General features: G+C 43.0%; 1 protein-coding gene across 1 annotated transcript; it reads left to right on the top strand. All coding sequences in view use genetic code 11, as the record gives it.

Annotated features, from left to right (window-relative positions):
* Positions 1–9,172: 9,172 nt before the first annotated feature.
* EGR_05173 (hypothetical protein) lies at positions 9,173–18,440 on the top strand (the record flags this gene model as incomplete). Its single annotated transcript, XM_024494422.1, has 11 exons — positions 9,173–9,210; positions 10,499–10,570; positions 10,620–10,746; positions 10,817–10,886; positions 11,780–11,937; positions 12,864–12,991; positions 15,259–15,334; positions 17,010–17,542; positions 17,606–18,008; positions 18,143–18,297; positions 18,353–18,440. The coding sequence occupies 11 exons, from the start codon at positions 9,173–9,175 to the stop codon at positions 18,438–18,440; spliced, it is 1,848 nt and encodes a 615-aa protein (XP_024351208.1).
* Between the last annotated feature and the right edge of the window lie 348 nt (positions 18,441–18,788).

The following is an 18,788-nucleotide window of genomic DNA, read 5'->3' as shown; positions in this document are numbered from 1 at the left end:
CCCTACGGTGACGTCTACCTTAAGGGTGAGGCAGAGCCATGGTAATGGCTTACAGCTAGCATAAAAAATGAGGAAAATATGAGTTTTTTCTCCTCTCGGATTCCTCATTCCACGGCGGAACATTTGGAATGGCCCGATGCTCCACCTACTTGCAAATCGATTTGGGGTGACAGTTTAAAGAACGGATAGTTCGACTGCTGATTAGGAATTCTTCTTATTTTTAAGACGTTGGAAAAGATAAATGCTTTGTCAAATGCTTGAAGTTTTAAGATGAAGGTTATAATTTGAGAGAAATCTTGTCCTGGTTAGAACCACAGATGAGGCCGCGGCGGAGCTGAATGAAGGGGGTACAGGGCAGCGGTCCCCAACTCCGCCACTGTCAAGTGCTCTTCGGATAAATGTAGGCAATCTTTTGAAGAAAATCTCTCCTTTTTTTCAATTAGACCTACTAGAAGGGTTGTATAGTGCTTCTGGGACCAGCAGCCCTTATTGAGGGGGTCGGGTCCAACTGATGTCACCGTCCAGAGAAGAGAGGAGAAGAAGAGGCGAAATTTTTACTAACCTGGTTTACCTATGGTGAATAATTCAACCACTTTAACTGGAAATTCAGTAACGGGCATTTGCACGCCAGAAGTCTCATTTTTGTTCCTGTGAAACGCAAAAGATGTGGACACACAAAATTGCGAGGTTAGTTTGACCTAAGACGAAAAAGAAGGAAGAAAAAATCGACTTGCTCGATGAGAGAGACCTGCAAATTGACCTAACAAGAAATGGGCGGAATTACACACAAATGTGAATCAATGGCATACGTATTCTACAATTTGCGTATATCGTTTAAAGTTCTGCAGGACTTCGCTAATTTACTTGAAGGCACCGCGTGTGGTTGACTTACCTAGGTCGCCTCGTGAACCCTTCTCCGAAAGTTAACAGATAATAGTATGGAATCATAGATGGATTGACGGAGGGTTTAATGTATAGATGAATGGCTGGATGAATAGATGGCTGGGTGGATACAGGATGGATGGATGGATGGGTGAATGGATGGATGGATATAGGACGGATGGATGGGGGGATGGACGGATAAATGGATACAGAATGGATGGATGGATCCGGGATGGATGGATACAGGATGAATGGATCCGGGATAGATGGATGGACGGACACAGGATGGATGGATGCGGAATAAATAAGGGATGGATGGATGAATGAATTGACCGACAAATAAATAGGGGATAGATGGATGGATGTATTCCGATTTCTTTATCTGCAATGCTTCACCTTTAACAATCTTCCTGTAGGTAATCCGCAAAGCAAGTCTGCACAGGGGCAGACATCCACACTTCATACATGCACCTTCAATGGAGGTGCGCGGGTTCTGACTGAAAATTTCCAAACCTAGTAACTTTTTCCCAAGAGATAAACCAAAAACCAGTATTTGTCACCCCAGGTTCATCAGGCTTCTGTCAGGTAGTGACCACCTCAGAGTCTCGACCAGGCATTCTATTGCGCCCTACTAATTCAGTCTACCTTTCTACGCCTTTTCAAATTCTTTGAACCGACGTCGTTGGAAAAAGTGGCGAATATATGGATGTTCAAATGGCATTCCAGCCATTTCATCAGGCAGTAAAAGGCACCAAAAGTGAAATGTCAACGTCTCTAGACGACTGGACAGAGCTTTATTGTTCCTTTCACCGATGTTAAGATCAGGGCGATCTTTCCCTGATTTCCATCCACAATTAACTCTGCAGAGTTGACTTCCTTGTGACTTTTCGCGCCCTCTTCAACAAGGATGCCTGACTGCTAACAATGTGTCCTTTAATCCACTTCGAGGGGACTTGCATCAGGGTGCTGAAGGGATTTGAAAAGTACAACTCTTATATTTGAATTTTCTCCAACATCTACATCCTCTTTTGCATTCAGGAAGTAATTCAGCCCTCATTATTCCTCTTCTAAGCACATGTACTAATCTAAAACCGAGAGAACCTAAATTGATCGGATCAATGGGACACAAAAACACCTTCCAACGTCTCCCCTATCTGGCTACAAAGGCTGGCAAGAATGCCGTAGGCTAATCAAATTTTGAAGGAAAAAATTTTGCACTTTTGTTGCATTCCCACTGAGGCAAGGGAATTGTCTTGTCAAGTAAAGAAAAAAAACGTTTTCCCCAACAGAACTAATCCAAGTCAATTAGTGTCGAAGTTGGTTGCAACTTAAAGGAGGGTGAAACTTGGCATCAATCATTGGGGAGGGAAAGAGGCGGAGATGTTGCACTAAGTCAAATTTTGACTTTGTGTATAAAAAACTCGGAAGTGGGGAAGGAAAGGGAGCAGGAGGGTTGCTGCACTTCTCCCCATTCACCCATCCTTCCCAAACTCCGTTTTCCTCCCCAGTTCGCTTGGACAAAAAAGCGGCAGCAGCATGAAGACGACACACATCACAACGGGATAAAAATAGGCGCGGGCTTTCCTGCTTTCATTATAATACCACTTCACTGACCTTTAAACCAATATCCACATCACCAAACCCCAATCCTACATGGGGTGATCCCTGGTTATGAACTGAAGATCGGTCATGGGGTCAGTTTAATGCAGTCAGGGTTGTTCGAGACTGCTACCAATCAATGCGTAGGCAGTATCAACATTCTTGTACTTCCAGGAGTCTTTACCGCTTCTACGGCTGGAGCGCTCCTTATAAACCACCTGTGAGCCCAACCGCCGATGGAGACGACACGTACGCTCTCCCTCAACAATCAGGGTGAGAGCATTTACAGCAAGCAATTTGTAGACACAAGTAGTCGGATGACGTGCTTACCGTAGCCCCTCTTGTCCCCTACCTACTTAGCGAGACAGTTTGACGCCCTATTTTGACTCTATTGTTAGCACTTGGAATTTCATTTGCTAGGCTGTCTCGAAACTAGACAAAATTGGCGAAATGTCACTGTTCACGAGGTGAACGAAAGTACGTCGTGTAAGTTAGTCACCCATTTCCCTTTCATCTTGGTAGTGAGAGTGTCTCATGAATGATCATGTTGGATGACTTAAAAACTATAGCTTTCCTTGGAGAGAGGAGTCTTCAAGATCTACCCGTGCTAAGAGGCAGGCATGACAAGGTCAGTTTTGATGTGCTATGCTCACAGCAGAATCGAGTCATAAGGAAGGTGAGATGGCACAATACTACTGGCTAGAGGCACGATAACAGACAGCCTTGATGTTCTGAGTGTATGTGAGCTGTCAAAGTGACTGAGTGAGCTGCGAATAAGGCATTTTGCCAGAGAAAGGGTGTGTTGTGATGATTAATTGTTGCACAAGCACCTTCGTCTATGGCTGCAGAACGGGGGCTTTTAAATTAGACCGTGGAGTTGTCATTCCTGCCAGCCGATAGTTCAAGAAGCTACTCATTTAGCGCCTTCTAGTCCGCTAGAGGTCCTCCACAATGCTCCAATTGCTCTTAAGCCATAGGTTTGTTGGAAATGAAGAAAGTTCAAAAAAAAGTTGCGTGCAGAGGGATCGAAGTGGAGTTTTTTGACGGAAAAAAGGGGAAAAGTCAGGAAGTAACAAAGAAAATGCGTGCGTGTGGAGATTGAATCAAGAAGACTGGGAGTAGGATCCTTTGGGCACGAATAAACACTGCCTCCGAAAAATTAAACTTAGAGTTATTTTGGTAGTAAACTCCAGCAGAACAGCCGCCTAATCATTGCCAATCATTCATTCTTGCCATCAAGTGCTCCCACCTTCCGGCAATAGGTATGTCCTTCAAGCTATAATCTGGTTAATTGTCAACTTGTCTATCATTTCTGTTAGCTCCGCCCGTCAGTGAAGTGGCTACAGTGAGAAGCTTAGGCTATCCACATATGGTGTGGCACCAGTAGCAAGGAGATTACGGAAAGGGGCGGTGTTGATGTGAGTACCCTTCCATCCCATTGACTAACAACACAACCTTGAACATGTGTCCCCTCCATCCAGCCTAGAAGATACTTCTCAGTGAACGTGAGTGGGCTACAAGGTGCCGTGTTGAAGGTAGGCAGTTCAGGGAGTTCCACGAACCCAAGGTAGAGACCATCATCCCTTCTCCATATCTTTGAAGCAATCTCTCAGTTGATCAAAAGGGGAGGATAATGTAATACTTAATGGAAATAGATAAGAGTTTGAGTTCCATGGACGAAAGAAAATTTTTCATCACTGGAAATAAGAGGCGTTACACTGATCCACATTAACGATCTGGACGGTGGGTACATTTAAAATTCAAAAGGGCTTTACTCCTGAAGGGCAATAAACGATGCGGAGGCTCTGAATGCTAAATTACGACAGGACATAATGTAACAAAGGGATTTTTTAGTTAAATCGCTTTTATTTGTCTGCGTTTTGTGATTACGGCCACCACCTTGTTCGCATGTTATGTTATGTACATGTCATGCCTTGTCAACAGTCCACCAATCTGTCCTTACGTCTTCAGGAGGGATACAAACGCTACTTGTACACAAGGCGGGTCTTAACAATCGCTTGCAATGTAAAAGTCGCGGCTTCCGTTTCTAACTTTCATACCGATTTGTAAGTAATTCGTTCTAAGTGGGTGGGAAATAAGACAGACCTCCAGCGAGGATTTTGAAATTGGAGGTTATTCGAGGGCACGGCATTATGACACGACAACTCACAACATTTAATAGTGACTCCTAGGTTGGGATGAGGGAGAAATTTCTCTCTGACAGGTAACTTTAACCCCAGAAATGCGTCACGTTCCACGCAGGAAGACAACCGAGACGAGGAGACCGAGGTGGTGGATGAAGCGGAAAGGAGGGAGACGGTAGACGCATTCGCCCTAAACAACGAGTCAATGAGTAGAAAGGTATGCGCTATTTTTTACTCTTCCCTCGGAAGGAAATTGGATGAGCAATTGAGAAAAGTCGTCTCTTGTTCCCTCCAAAAAACGTGGGTTCCGCTAAATCAGTGCCATTTGAGCAGCAGTTAGACCTAGTTTTATCGACAATTCACACTCTCACTGACTCCACACAGGAACCAACAAAATTACAAAGCCCCAAGATTGTTAAACTGCATTGAGACAGACGACCTTCAAAGGTGGCGAGGGTGGGGCCTTAAGGGGACAGAAAGAGGGCATGATCCTATGTTATACGATCCAGCAGTGTCACGAAAGGCTCGACAAAAGAAGCAAACAAATGATTTGATTTGACGAAGTAGGAATATCATGCCTCCTCATACCAGAAAAAAGTCGGAAATCGCTCAAGTTGAAAATGCAATTATCTCCCTCCAGGCGACCCTAGAGAATGTCTTGACTTCTAGGCTTCCGTGAAGTTGCAAAAAACGACCATCAACATTGGAAAAAAATATACAAGTAGTTATTTCGCAAGAAAAAAAAAGACGAATTGATTAAATTTTGCATTTGGCCGCAGCAAACATTGTAATGCGTCAGAAGCATACACATCTGTGTGTGCTCGTTGACCACTGAAGTAACAGGATGAATACACTCGCGCGTGATGATTGGTCATCAGAGTGACCTTGAGGAGCGTTAATTGGTTTGTGGCGCCTTGGAAAAGAGCGCCTGCTTTCTGTCTTAAAAGGCGTGGGTGGCTGTCAAAATGGCATTATCAAAAACTTCAGATTATTTGTTTTCGGAGTGGCACGCCTATTTGGCAACACATGTGCAGTTGACGAGGAGACTCGCATTTTAAAAAGTGGATGACGGCAGTAGAATTCACAAGGATTTGCAAAAGGAGGTGAAAAAAGAAGCCTCTTTTTTTGTATTCGACTTTCCCATCTCTACTCGTACACAAAGCACGCTCACATAACGATACAGCACTTTTCCCATAAAGAGAAGGGGGTTGGATTAAAAAAAAGACGCGCAAACTCAAGGAGGCAGAAATTTTGATCTGAGGGAACCCTATGTTACTCCACTTGATTGATCACCGCACTCCACGAAAAATTCGTGATATGGAAAAGTCATTAGTATGCAGCTCATTGACCGAAGAAGCGAAGAGCGAAATCACATTCGTCTTGCCGTCTAAGTGAAGATAGACACATGTGGAAATCCTCCTCCACATATACGACATTTGAAGTCAAAATGAACCCGTAAGCCACTTGAAAGTTCGTAAACCAATTTCGCAACAAAATACCGCTACTTTGACATTAGTGATTGTAATTTCGTGTCAGAGTCCATTCACTTAAGTGTCAAAGTATCAAAATCCGGGATAAGAAAGTTTAACGACATCTTCCTGGTATAGGGATTTTAGCCAGTATGGCCTTTGAAGGGCTTCGTTTCCATTTGTCGAAGTATTACAGTCCTCCACACCGATTTTGTGAGCTCCAAGACATTTTAACAGAGGTCAAGTTTTCAAAAAAGTATTATCAATGGGAATACTTTACGCTACGTTCATTGTTGAATAGATGGAAACAATGGTTGAGATGGAGGTTCATCTGGTGACAAATCCTGGAATGTAGCCAACTACTTGAACTAAGGCTGAAATCAGTGGGATTCTCAGGTTGAAACCAAACCAAAATCATACCACTTTAAACACTTTAGTCATTTTCTAGGTGGTTGAATTTTCACATTCAAAGGAGAGGAGTTGGCTCCAGGGCTTTTGAGGCAAAGATACGGCCCTACCTCCGCATCCAATTGTCACTTTTATGGCCCTATTGAATGGCATCAACTCATTGTTGAGACAGTCATACTGTTTTATGCAGCAAACAAACGGGTCATAATCTTCATTCCTGGTAAAATTGTGTTGGTAGACTTAATTTGCATCGAGTGGTACCTCGGAATTGCGCGTTCATGTGCCTTCGGGTTAGCGTAGGCGACTCGACTAAGCATTACACCCGCTAGGAACAGGATGACAAGCAGAGAGACCACAAAGAGATGACTTGTCAAAAAGTAGTCAGAAATCAAATTTTATTTCCAAAACTCACGATTTTTACTTCAAAGATGTCACCCTCCCAACTGACATCAAAAGAAGGGGTTTTTGAATAACGCCTTAGAGCGTTTGTCTGTCTCCAGGTCGGATTATTGTCTCATATCAAAAAAAAAAATAGAGATAAACTATTCAAAAGACTTTTAGTCATTTGAAGCAAGAGATAGGATAGAGGGTGCTGGAAAACAACTTAGTTCTATTTCAACATATTCTGTTCTACTAAAGGGATAGTGATGCAAACGAAGGGAAATCAGGGAATGTCAAATTTTTCCCATTGTGTCACTAAGTGCTTATTTGGACGCCAAACGTACTCCAGCCCTCCTTTCTTCAAGAGAGGTAAAGTGATGTAAAAATACGTATAAACGGCGAAGTTATTAAACAGGATCCTGAAGACTCGGAGCATGACAACATGAAGTTTAGTCACTCGTCGAAAAAAAAAGAGGGAGGGGGAGAAGAGGATATCAAGCTTAATGAGTTTGACCCAGATCACACTGCACTTCTAGAGGAAATGATAAAGAAATACACAAACTTTCCAGAAACGCCGTAAATATCCTCATTTTACCTCAAGATTGTCTAAATATAAGTGTACAATGCTCCGAAACAAAAATCAAGCTTTTTAACTGGTATTGAAAACCAGGCAATCTGTACAAAATGTTATTTTAACCAGTTAGGGCAACTAAGTAAGCCAAAGTGAGGTGAAATGAGTCGTTTTGTTCATTCGAGATGCCATTTAATGAGCTGAGTCACATGTCACATGAACAGCCGACTCTCTGTCTTAAGCCCTCAAATCACTTAAATGTCTGGTTAACTTTGACTCATCTTCCCGTATCCTCGCAAATCCCTGTAAAAACGCTGTTCATTTGCTCTTTAGGCTCATGACACATAATTCGTTTTGGAGTTGTAGGAATACCTATCTACAGAACTACATCAAATAGATTAGATTAGATTACCCTAGGATCGCCACTTAAATTACGCTCTAAAGGATACAAACTTTAACAAGCCCCTTTTCAATTACGTCACCCTGTCTCTTGGTTGACTGCAGCAAAAGGCGCTGAATAAATGCAAGAAATCCGCAAGCATGCAAGTTATCTTTTCATTTTAGCATTAAAATAATCTACAATAAGCGTCAAGAAGTAAATAAAACTCTAGTGCCTAAAAAATGCTAAATCAGGGCTTTTAATCAGGATAACCAGTGAAGTTTTTGGTGAAATAGTCCTCTATGCGAAATAGCAGGGACAGAATTAATCTATTTAATAATAAACTTGAATCTTGCGCTAAGCCTTGACAACAAGTTTGTGTATAAATAACTTTATAACCAAGGGTAAAATTCCTCCCTTTTACTAGTAAATTTTTTTAATACAATTAAAAAGGATTGTTTTTCCACTAGCTGATCATCAGAAGATATTATTATTGGAAAAATGAAGAAGTTTGCTGCAATTCGCCAATTCAAAACCAAGCTTGACGTGATTTACAACAGGTGACTACACAAATTGATGTGCTTAGCGGATGCTTATACAAGTAATGAGATGTAAATTAGAGAAGAACGCCTTTGAAGGAACTAATAAACAATCAAGATAGAATTCGTATTTTAACGCAGCTAAAAAGCGAAAAAAACAAAAGTAAATGGCCAAATTCATTTTGATTTGAAACTGCATTGCAAAATACTCGCAATGCACTCACGTTGAAAAATTCGGATTTACAAAATTGGATAAAGTGATACCTCTTTTAAAATTACGCTGTGCAAAAAATAGTGGCTACTGACAGTATGTTTCTGCTAAGGTTTTTATGGGTATTCACAGATAGCAAAAAGACGCAGTCAATATTGCGTACCTCACGATATTCTGTTCAAGAGCTGGAAGAGATGTATTACCCGGCAAAGAACCTCAAGGCTATTTGCAATTAACAAAAGACCATTTGATATATTCAAAATATGTGATATTTTTCAATAGAGAAATTCGTGCGCTTAAAAAGGGGTAACGACTTCTGGAAAGTATACTTAAAAGCACTGCACGATTCCGACAAAAAAATCGAATACCAATATCATGTAGGCATAAATGTATTGTCAATTATTTCCTTAATAAATTTGAAGAACCTATAATTTGTGTGGGTCTAAAAAAAGCGACTAGACTATTGATGTCTGAGCACGAGTTACTCATGCATTCTGCGATTTTGCCAGAGATAATAGTGGCACTGCAGTAACATGCGCCTATTTCGGACTCGAATAAGGATATGGTTGTATTAAAAAAAGCGCCAAATATGCTAACTATCCGAGAAACTACCGACATGGCTCAAAGGTCACGTCGTAGGGTGGGTACGCAATAAATACAGTTAGGACCCGCGAAATTACATAAAAAGTGAAGTACTGCACCTAAAGGACCGGCACTCTAACTTTTAAATGAAGTAGTGTAGCGTCCCAAGGCTCCCTGAAGACGAAAAAAGACACAATACTTGTGTAGAATATATATATATCTAGCACGGAGAAGGTGTCTGGGCTATTGTCATGGCCCAAAAGGCCGGCCCACCCAGCGAGGTACAAGGGGGCTAATTCTAAGTACAAAAGTGGCGCCTCACCAGAACCGGGGGATAAATCACTACTGTATTACAGTAGCTTTGTTTTGCTGGGCTTACCAGGGCAAGCCTAGTTTGATTTCGCCATAAAATGCTTAGAATAAAATGCACCCAACGCTTAGCTGGTTTTGAAGATGCAAAAAGACCTATACCGATCTCGAGAATTCCTTAGAGGTAACAAAAAAACCTAGGCAAAATATACACTGAGAGGTGGAATATTTGGCAATTAGTGCGCTGCATTTATATCTCCTATTTTGCCCTAAAAGTGGAGGACTATGGTGATTTTTTAATACAAATATCCGTAGCTAAATTTTTTTAAAATTCTTTTAAGCTAAAGATTGCTAAGTTTGCTAATAAATTAGAGACTTTACATTTTTGTGATTAAGCATTGTGGCTGTTTTCCATAGTTTCACCTTTCCACTTTAGTTGAAATTACGCAAAAAAAAGACAAATTTTGTACGACGCAAATTTTTTTAAGGTTTTGCATAGGCTTTTTTGATATTTTTTTGCCATAAGATACATTTCGCATTTCAACTTGTTTTTTCGAGCGCGCCGTTCTATTCGTTTGAATGTATTCTTTCTTCCATCAGCTGATTGTAGGTGTCTTCGATTCTGAGGATTTATGACAGTTCTTACACAGGTCGGTGGGGTCTGACTTTTTTTTTCTGCGGTGCTTTTGACGTCTGCTCTCACTTTTTCCTAATTTTTACTTTCTTCTCTTTGCATCACTTTTTCCTAATTATGTTCGCCGATTAAACATCTGCATTTTTCTCATTATTTCTTGTTAAAATGCATTTTTGTAAGCCTTTAAACCCTCTGTCTGTCTTTCCTTTGGTCTTCTGGCTGGTTTTTTCGGCAGTGTTCCTACTTACTGATAGTCGGGTTTGTGAAACATTTTTATTGCAACTGAGACTGATTTTTTTGGTGATAGTTAGCCTATGTACTATGTAAGCGTATAACACTGCATTTCCCTAGTTTAATTTTTACTTTAATGTTGACACTGGTGCTTTTTAGACTCAAAATGTACGTGTTCTTGATGTCCCAGTGCAAACTAATTGAAATTGACAACACAAACCTTCAGGATCGGTAAGTTGTTTAATTATTTTAATTTTATCGCTTTCTTTTCTGTGTATAGATTTGGCAGTCTCACCGTGCATTTGGCCAGGTATTACAACCTGCCGCAGGATCATCAAATACTCCTCACGAACGGAGGCTGCCAATTGAGGGAGCTTCATGAAATCGACGACCACAGTGCTGGCGAAGTCAGCCCATTGCTTATGCCTTTGCACCTAACTGATCGTGACATATTTTGATCTTGTTTCTCCTGTATAGGATCCAACCAATCCAATCTACGTCTTCTCTCGCGATAACACAATTACCCCCGAGACGTGTGCACTTAAAGGTTAGCTGCATAATTGCTATGCGAAATAGTGCCATTCAGACCAATTCAAGACTTTTAAAAAAGAGACAAATTTACACAAGTCTTTGATGTACTTATCCCAGCACTTTGCTCTAATATTTGTAAAACCTCGGCATTGAATAATTTGTCAGTGTAGTCGCACCATTCTATGGCAGCTTACTTTCCTCTTTGGTACCCAGCATCGCTAATTGTAAATTTTTCGGATGTTTTGATCGTATTCACTGTTCTCACGGAAAGACTCATCTATGCATCTTCGTCGTACGACGGGTTATGCGCGCAGATTTTCATTAGCATGAGTTACGCTGACGACTGGGAACTCCCATGGTTGGGTCCCTAACTGACTTAGATGTGTGCAGGCATTTTCAAAACGATTGCGCTCTATCGCCCCGTAAACTATGCGTAAAGTTTTCGGTGGTTTCAAGTTATAGTACTATGGTGACAAGCGATTTCGTCAATCAGCTCGCGGTATTGCCTACCCTCTTGATTGACTGTAACCGGTCTAGTCCACGTCATTTGCACAAAAAATAGGAGGGTTGGTGTCACCATGGCGATTCCTCTTGTCTTGTGCCGATAAAATTAAAGACTCCGGATTAGCCTGAGTCCCCCATTTGCGTGCGCGTGTTCAAAGGTCACTATCTGCCAACTCCCCTCCGTGGGATTTGGTCATCACTAGCCTGTTGTCCTTCTATTAACTGGCCTCAGTAATCCTCGGAGCTGCTGCTAAGGTCCTGTTCGTCTGACTCTAGTTGGTGAGTATGGCGGTTATCTGGTGGTGGTAGGGGTGCATTTAACTACTTCAAATTAACGATCCCTCAGGCATTTGCTGTGATCGTGCAATTTAGACAAGTTATAATTTTTTTCTATCTCCAATTCAGCTCCTGAAATCTCACAAAATTTGCTAGACGCTTTAAAAACGCCCACAGAATCAACGGTGGTTTCGTTCCAAAAATACCTGAAAGGCCTCATTGCCGCGGTGAGGGAAGATGGCGAAACGGTTCAACGGCTGGACCAGGAACAGCGCCTCATGTGTGAGGTTGGTTGACTTAGCTGCTCTTTTCCCTATCGAGAAGAATTGTTTAAAATTCCCTTTCCTGCTTAACTTTTGGCTTTTTTGTTTTGTTGAAATCTTGCCCTAATGGTCTCTTGAGCTAGCAGACGGCTATTTATGCGCTTGTTCTCAAAGTAGATCCTGTTTATAATGTAGCACAATTATGGTTTTCACGTGTTGTCGGTCGGGCAGACAAATTCAGTCTTCTGTTATCTTTTTGGCACTTTTCGCTGCTATTTTATGTGGTAGAGTGTGTTTTGAAAGCTAGTGAAAATACATCTACAAATATAGCAATATCTTGCGTCATCCCAGCATCACTTCTCTCACCAGATTGGGTTAGTCATGGAATGTGAGTAAAGTGTGGGTAATAAAAGTTTCATTTCTTTTCCTAGATATCTCATTTGTGAACTGTCAATAATGTCGCCATCTGGCCAGTCATATTAGAGAAGAAAACCGTTTTATTTTTTTGTCCCCAATTTACCTGTGAAGAAGAAAGGAGTTTGCAACGAGATCACACAAACACCCGGTTGGGGGCAATTTTAATAGCTAGGTTTTGTAGCTCATCCTCAAGGCAGATCGCATTGGGCTCCGGACGGAGGTTTATCAATCACCTGGTCAAGCGAGTTGACTTGAGGGCTACTTTAGGCTAATTCACTGTAAGAAATTGCGCCAATGCTTCGTATATTTCCCCTGGTAAACATAATTTCATGTTACTGGGATCTTAGGTGCAAGTCCATTACCGCAGCTTAGATGTTTTGCTGCTCCAATATGGAATTAATCCTTGCTCCACCGAACTGGCAACCTCAGCTGCTGCTAAATGTAGTTATCCCCAGCCTGAAAACGTCCCACATATATTGTTTTAGCTTCACCCAATCTGTTTATGATTTACTTGTTTTTAACGCTTCTTTCAGGGTTGGTTCGTGGCGCAAGCCAACTTTGATCATGACATGCAGGAGTTTAGGAAGGCTTTGGACGTCTACTGGAAAGACTACGCAAATTTTTGCAGTCAGGTTGGACGCTGGGAGGCCAATATGAGCAAGTGAGTTGGGTCATTCTGTATTCCACTCCACTCACCTAATGAAATTCGAATTACTGTGACATTAAGTTCGGTCTAAAAAAGATTGTCTTGGTTGTGGTTTCCCAGGTGCTTAGATTTATTTGCCGGAAACGAAATAGTAGGAAAAGTAAAGCCTACTTGGAATGGGATTTTCTGAACGTTTATTAGCCCATAAGCTGGACCTACGCCATCTTTAGCAACAGTGGATTTTGAAGGACTACATCAGTCATGTCGGAAAATGCTGAGCAAATTGAATTTGATGAAGGCAGTAGGTTTCACGACACGTCGTTTCTTCATAACAAGGCGACTAATTTGCCTCAAAAGCTTAGGGTCTTCTACGCTCCTCCCATAACTCCTTATCTATTCAATCCTTTATGAATATGATGCTATCTGACTTCCCGCATCGTGGAGAGGCGCTAGATTTTCAGAGTTAGCTACCCTTGCCTGCAGACGTATCTTTTCCATTCCTTTGCTATCGGTCTGTATTGATGTCTTAGCTTTTCTTAGCACAGAGTAGAAGGTGCTGAAGCCTGGAATTCTGCTCATTTGCTAGTTTCAACAGAAGTATTCGGGACAAGGTCAATCTAGGTTTCGCTCAATTGCTGAATAGCTCTGTAAATTGAGCAGTCTTGTCTCTTCTATTTGTTACTTTCAAGGCAGCCATAATGAATGCCCCTTGTTAATGCCCAGTCAACCCTGATGTTTGTGATGGGAAAATTATTTCGTATGTTAATGTCGCATACCTAAAAATGTCATGAGATGGTCACTGTCACCCACAACTGGCGTGATTACTTTCCAAGTGCCAATGAAATTCCCTTTACCGCCCCAACTCCTCAGCACATTAATCTAATCTCATCACTTCCTCCAATCGTTTATCTAACTTGAAACCTCGGCTCTCTCCAGCATTGTGAAGGCATCTGGACTCCAAATATAGCTCGTTGTCCACTTGCAAATAAGTCTAGATTTTTTCCCATCCCAGATCCTCCTCATAGGAAATGACGACATCAGGCACCTGTGATTCCTTGGTTGATCGTCATCTCTGCAGAGGTACAACTTGCTAACCATATGCAATGGTAGTCACTTAATCCTCTTGCCATCAGTTTCCAGGGTTCAGTGTCACGCTTCTCTGCATTTTCGGGAGGTAATATCAAGGAGCCGCCCTTGGCGACACTACAGCTAACCATGCATAACCAGTAGTATGAAGGTTGTATTAGCCTCGTCATCCCCTGTACACCAAAGCACAACCAGTTTTAGCCCCGCGGCTGGACTCCAGCTCGTGCAAGAGAAGGGAGAGCAGAAGTCAGCGCAGTTTTAGTCCTTACGTCGGAGTTGCGTCTCTTTTGTGTTGTTGTAATTTGTAACCCGCCTGCCAATGCCGCATTTCGTCAGATGCCACTGCCTAAACATGTGATGCCTGCCTGCTATGCGCGGTAGGCCTGATGCCCTATCACGCAGGTGACTCGTGCTGGCCCTGTTTTTGCACTCCTCGAAGACCGGCGTGGAATGCCATGGCGCAGGTGTGGTAATCGAACTGGTGTGTATCCTTAATTCCAGTGTTTTTTTTTCATTACACCAATTCACCTGTTTTGTCCACCACCTTATTTGGTCTCATTTTGGGTATTGGACTTATTTTGACATGGCTTTGCTTCGAAAACTCTGATGTCCTCTGCTCGACCAGCCTTGAAATTGCAAATGTAAATCCAACTTTAGCTGCGTAAAATATGAATGGTCAGTTGAAAGTTTTGCTTACAAAGATGCTCTGTTACGCCGGTTTTCAAGGTCATTTTCGGTTGGTACACCTTTGTGCCGCTGACAACTCATCCACCCACTGTTTCCTCCACTGCCTTTTCGGCCCATCCACGCTGCTCACCACCTCGTGGTCTTCGATCAAGTCTGCCTTCCGCATTCAGTAGCTTTGTCCTTGTCCATCAAAAGCTTCATGTGTATACTGTACTATCCTAGCCATGCAAATCAAAAGTGGGACTGCTGTCGGCAAACGGCGTATGTAGATATTGAAATGAGACTGGTGGTTTTGTATCTTAATAGGTGTCCCGTGGACGTTGGCAAAGCTCGTCGAAGCTAGTACTCAACATTGAGTTCTTATTTCCTTGCCTTCCTACAATCACCGTTCTTGTTCCTCGTTTAAAGTGCTTGGTTGAACTCCGAATCCTTCAGTTTTATTACTCTAGTTAAATCACCTAACCAGAGCAGTGTTGTTCCAACAATGTTTGTGCACTTTTCTTTTTCAGATTTCCTAGTATCAAAAATCGACTCCGCAGTGTCCCCCTCCTACCCTCTCTTTTGGCCGCCTCCGCCGAGTTAATGGTACGTGAAATTGCTGCTTCATTTTAAAGGCCCCTTTTGCCTTCGAATTCCACTTTTTTTCTCTCCTTTCCTCCCCACAGACTTGTGTCTGTGAACGCACACGGGTGTGTGCGCCCACGACCACGTGCCTTGTTAGTTGAAAATGCTTGTTTGGGAGTAAACACGAGAGCTACGCACGCACAAACAAATACTCGTTTCCAAGTGTTTAAAGTACAAAAAAAGGTATTTTCTGGAGAAGGATGCAGCTAATGTGTTGATCGTTTCCTTGGGCGTGTCTGCTTAAAGCTGCATAGATGCATCGATGCACATACCTTTGGCTTCACAATGCTTAATTTCTTATTAGAGCTTTTCCTAAAATTGCTTTTGTTTAATCTAGGACCTGCGTAGTCAGTTGAGTAGGTACCTGCTAACGTGTACCCGCTTGTGATTAGTGCGTTCTATCCTTGACGGTTCAAGGTGTTTATTTGTCGATGGTCTGGGTGGACGGCATTTCCTTCCCATAGGCGAGGTTAATTTTGGACCTGCCGAATAAATCCCATTTGAATTCACTGCCTTGCTAATACCTGTTTGGGCTGTCGCATGTACCATCTAGTAAGTATTCACACCGCATCTGGCATCTAGATTTGATGGCCGGCAGTTCGTGTTGAATAATTTTTGTAGTTCTAACTAAACAGATGAAAGTGCGACACTAGAAGTGCTTAGGCGTCATATTGGATTCAGTACCGTGTCAGACATGAGTAGCGTCTAGCGCTTCCGCTCGTCTGTCACTACCGAGGTTTCTATCACATAAATACAACTATTCCTATCTCCTCCACGGTAGCTTCATTCACGAGGCGCAGATAAGAGGCTGGGGAAAGGGTTGGATAGTGAACGGCCGCATACAAGTGCGTCATTCTTGTTTTTTTGGACCTGTCTGCTATCCTGCATTAAAGGTTCTCAAATATCGCATACTTGGGTCATTAATTATGTCAGTACTGTCACCCCTCCCCCTTGCGCAGTGGAAGCGGTATTTCTCATCCATGGTCTAACTCCCGTTTGCACCACATTTTTGTTCCACCTGGATCTTGTGTATTGATGTTGCTTCCTCGTTAGGTCTCGGCATATTGCCTCTGCAATGCAACCTAGGCGGGTTCGCCTTTCCCTAACCCGAGTGAAATTGGTGGTCATGTGACAGGAGTCTAGACACGCGCCAACGAGCGCACCCAGGGCCTTGCGCAGCGCTGTGGGACGGATAGCGATGGCTTCCGCAGTGAGACTATTTTTGGACCATATTACTATTGCTGGCTTTGAGCCAGATGAAATTAACTGCGGTGCAACGCCTTGTTTTACTCCAATTTTAACTAATTACTGAGTTGAATCGGAAATTTGGTTCGTCTTCTTACAGACCAACTCCCCTTAGCAAGACGGCGAAGGGTTGACACCTTCAAGTATTTTTCACTCCCTGAGCCTGAAAGAGAAGGTTCATTATCACCTGGACGACTAGTAGTGCGTAAGCGATCGAATGGGTAGAGGAACTGAAACAGCTAATTTTCTGCCTTGGATGTCTTCTTTAGTGCTCTCCGCAGTCCCATTTCTGCTCCTACCACCGCATTAGCAGTTAAATAAATTGACTTAGGAACGTAGGTCACTGCGAGGCCTTTATAGCACCGAATCACACTGTGTACTTTCGTTTTAGAGCGAAAGCTACAGCGTCTACGGTCAACCACGCACCCTCTACGACTGGGTATGCCTCCAAATGGCCAGCAGCACTCCACGTCGTCTCAGTACATTAAACTTCCCGGGTCCATTGTGCAGCGGTCTTCGCCTTCCCTCGGCAGCTAACAGTTCTGGAGACATCTCTATCCCTGTCGCCTCGTCACGCCTCGCTCCTCCGCCTTTACTTCCCCAGTCCAGACTCACTCATACCATAGCTGCTGGGGTTGCCTCCTTTTACCTCTCTGGCTCTTCCCCCACCACCTCTCAAACCGATGGGGACAGTGGGGAGGGTTCAACCACCGTTGTATCCAGTTTGGAGGCGCCTCTGTTAGAGTTAGTAGAGGATTCGGGCACTCTGTTGAAAGCCATGCAGGAATCCCCTCCTGGAGCCACCCTTAGCCAAATCACTGCCGCAAAAGAGGATGCTGATAACAACTCTCTGCTCATGGTTGGAGAAGATGAAGAGGAGATGGTGGATGCATCGACCCAACCGCGACTTGCCTACGTCTTCTCGTTAGTACCTAACTTGAACAAGATGGTAAAGTCGGATTTTATACCATTCTCTTTACCTTGTAGAAATTTGAAGGCGTTCGCGGATCTACTTGAATCCGCTCCGCGGGACCCTGAGCTTTCTACAGAGGAGGAGGAGGAGGAAGGAGAAAGAGGAAGGGATAGGGTGGCTTCAAGGCTCTCAATTCCCACTCCTAAGACATCTGCTAATATCGTCAATACCACCACCTCCTTTGCCGTGACCTCAGCGTCTTCCTGGCCCATTCCTGAAGAGGAGGAAGAGATGGCAACGTCAGAAGTGGAGGAGACTTTGGTGTCACCACATTCAAGGGCTCGGGATCTCAATTGGCGCCTTTCGAGGCGGAACTTCAGTTGCCACCTGGCAAGGCTATCGAAGCTGATGGACCGGGCGGTGCAAATGCAAGTGATTATTACAGAAATGGCAGAGGAGATTCTGATCGACTGTCAGGTATGTATTTGGATTGTTGTGTTGTTATTAAAAAACTTTCGTGGGAGTATTTTTTCCCAGATTTACGTCACTTTCGAAACAAACATTAGATGAAATTCGCCTTCAAGGACTTGGAGAGTCTTCGCTTTTTTCAGTTGAAAAGGCCGGAAAAGCATCTACGCCAGGCCCTGTGGGCACAAAATCATCGTATCGTTGCTATTACTTCGGCCCATAAAAACCTTCAGGCTACCTTTTACAAGATCGTCCAGCTGAAATTGGATCTTGCTGAGGCTCTCTCGATGCTCCAGGAGTGAGTAACTTCATTTCATTGCATCGGTGTTGCTGAACTCCTTATTAACCTCCAGTCCCTCCAAGGTTGTTGAGTTTATTTGGCCGTGCAACAGCATTGGGCTAGTGACTTACGTCAAATCGAGGTTTGCAATGGACGCTTGAACGAATTTATTAGGAGTCAAAGGAGCAGTTGGAGGTACAGTTTTATGAGTGAACCATCAGAAGGGTGGTTGGAGTGATAGATGGAGTTTTGGGGTCATGGAGAGGTAGGCTAAATAATGTTTGTACAAATAAACACATGGATGGAATTACGGACATGCAGCATCCAGAGTCACTTTTGAAGCCGTAATATGGTACAGAAAGATAGAGTCTGAAAGTGTGGATGGGGGAACATGGAGTTGTGCCTAGATGGTTGGGTAGACAAACGAAGTTCTAAGTGAATGGATTAATGGGATTATGAATGATGGATCTGGATGGGTGGATGATTCAGAGATCTTTAGGTGGATTCAC

This window comes from Echinococcus granulosus, assembly GCF_000524195.1.
Source record: "Echinococcus granulosus chromosome Unknown EG_S00036, whole genome shotgun sequence".
Classification (NCBI taxonomy): Eukaryota; Metazoa; Platyhelminthes; class Cestoda; order Cyclophyllidea; family Taeniidae; genus Echinococcus; species Echinococcus granulosus.
Note: the sequence above shows the minus strand (reverse complement) of the source record. Positions and strands in the feature narration are given on the sequence as shown.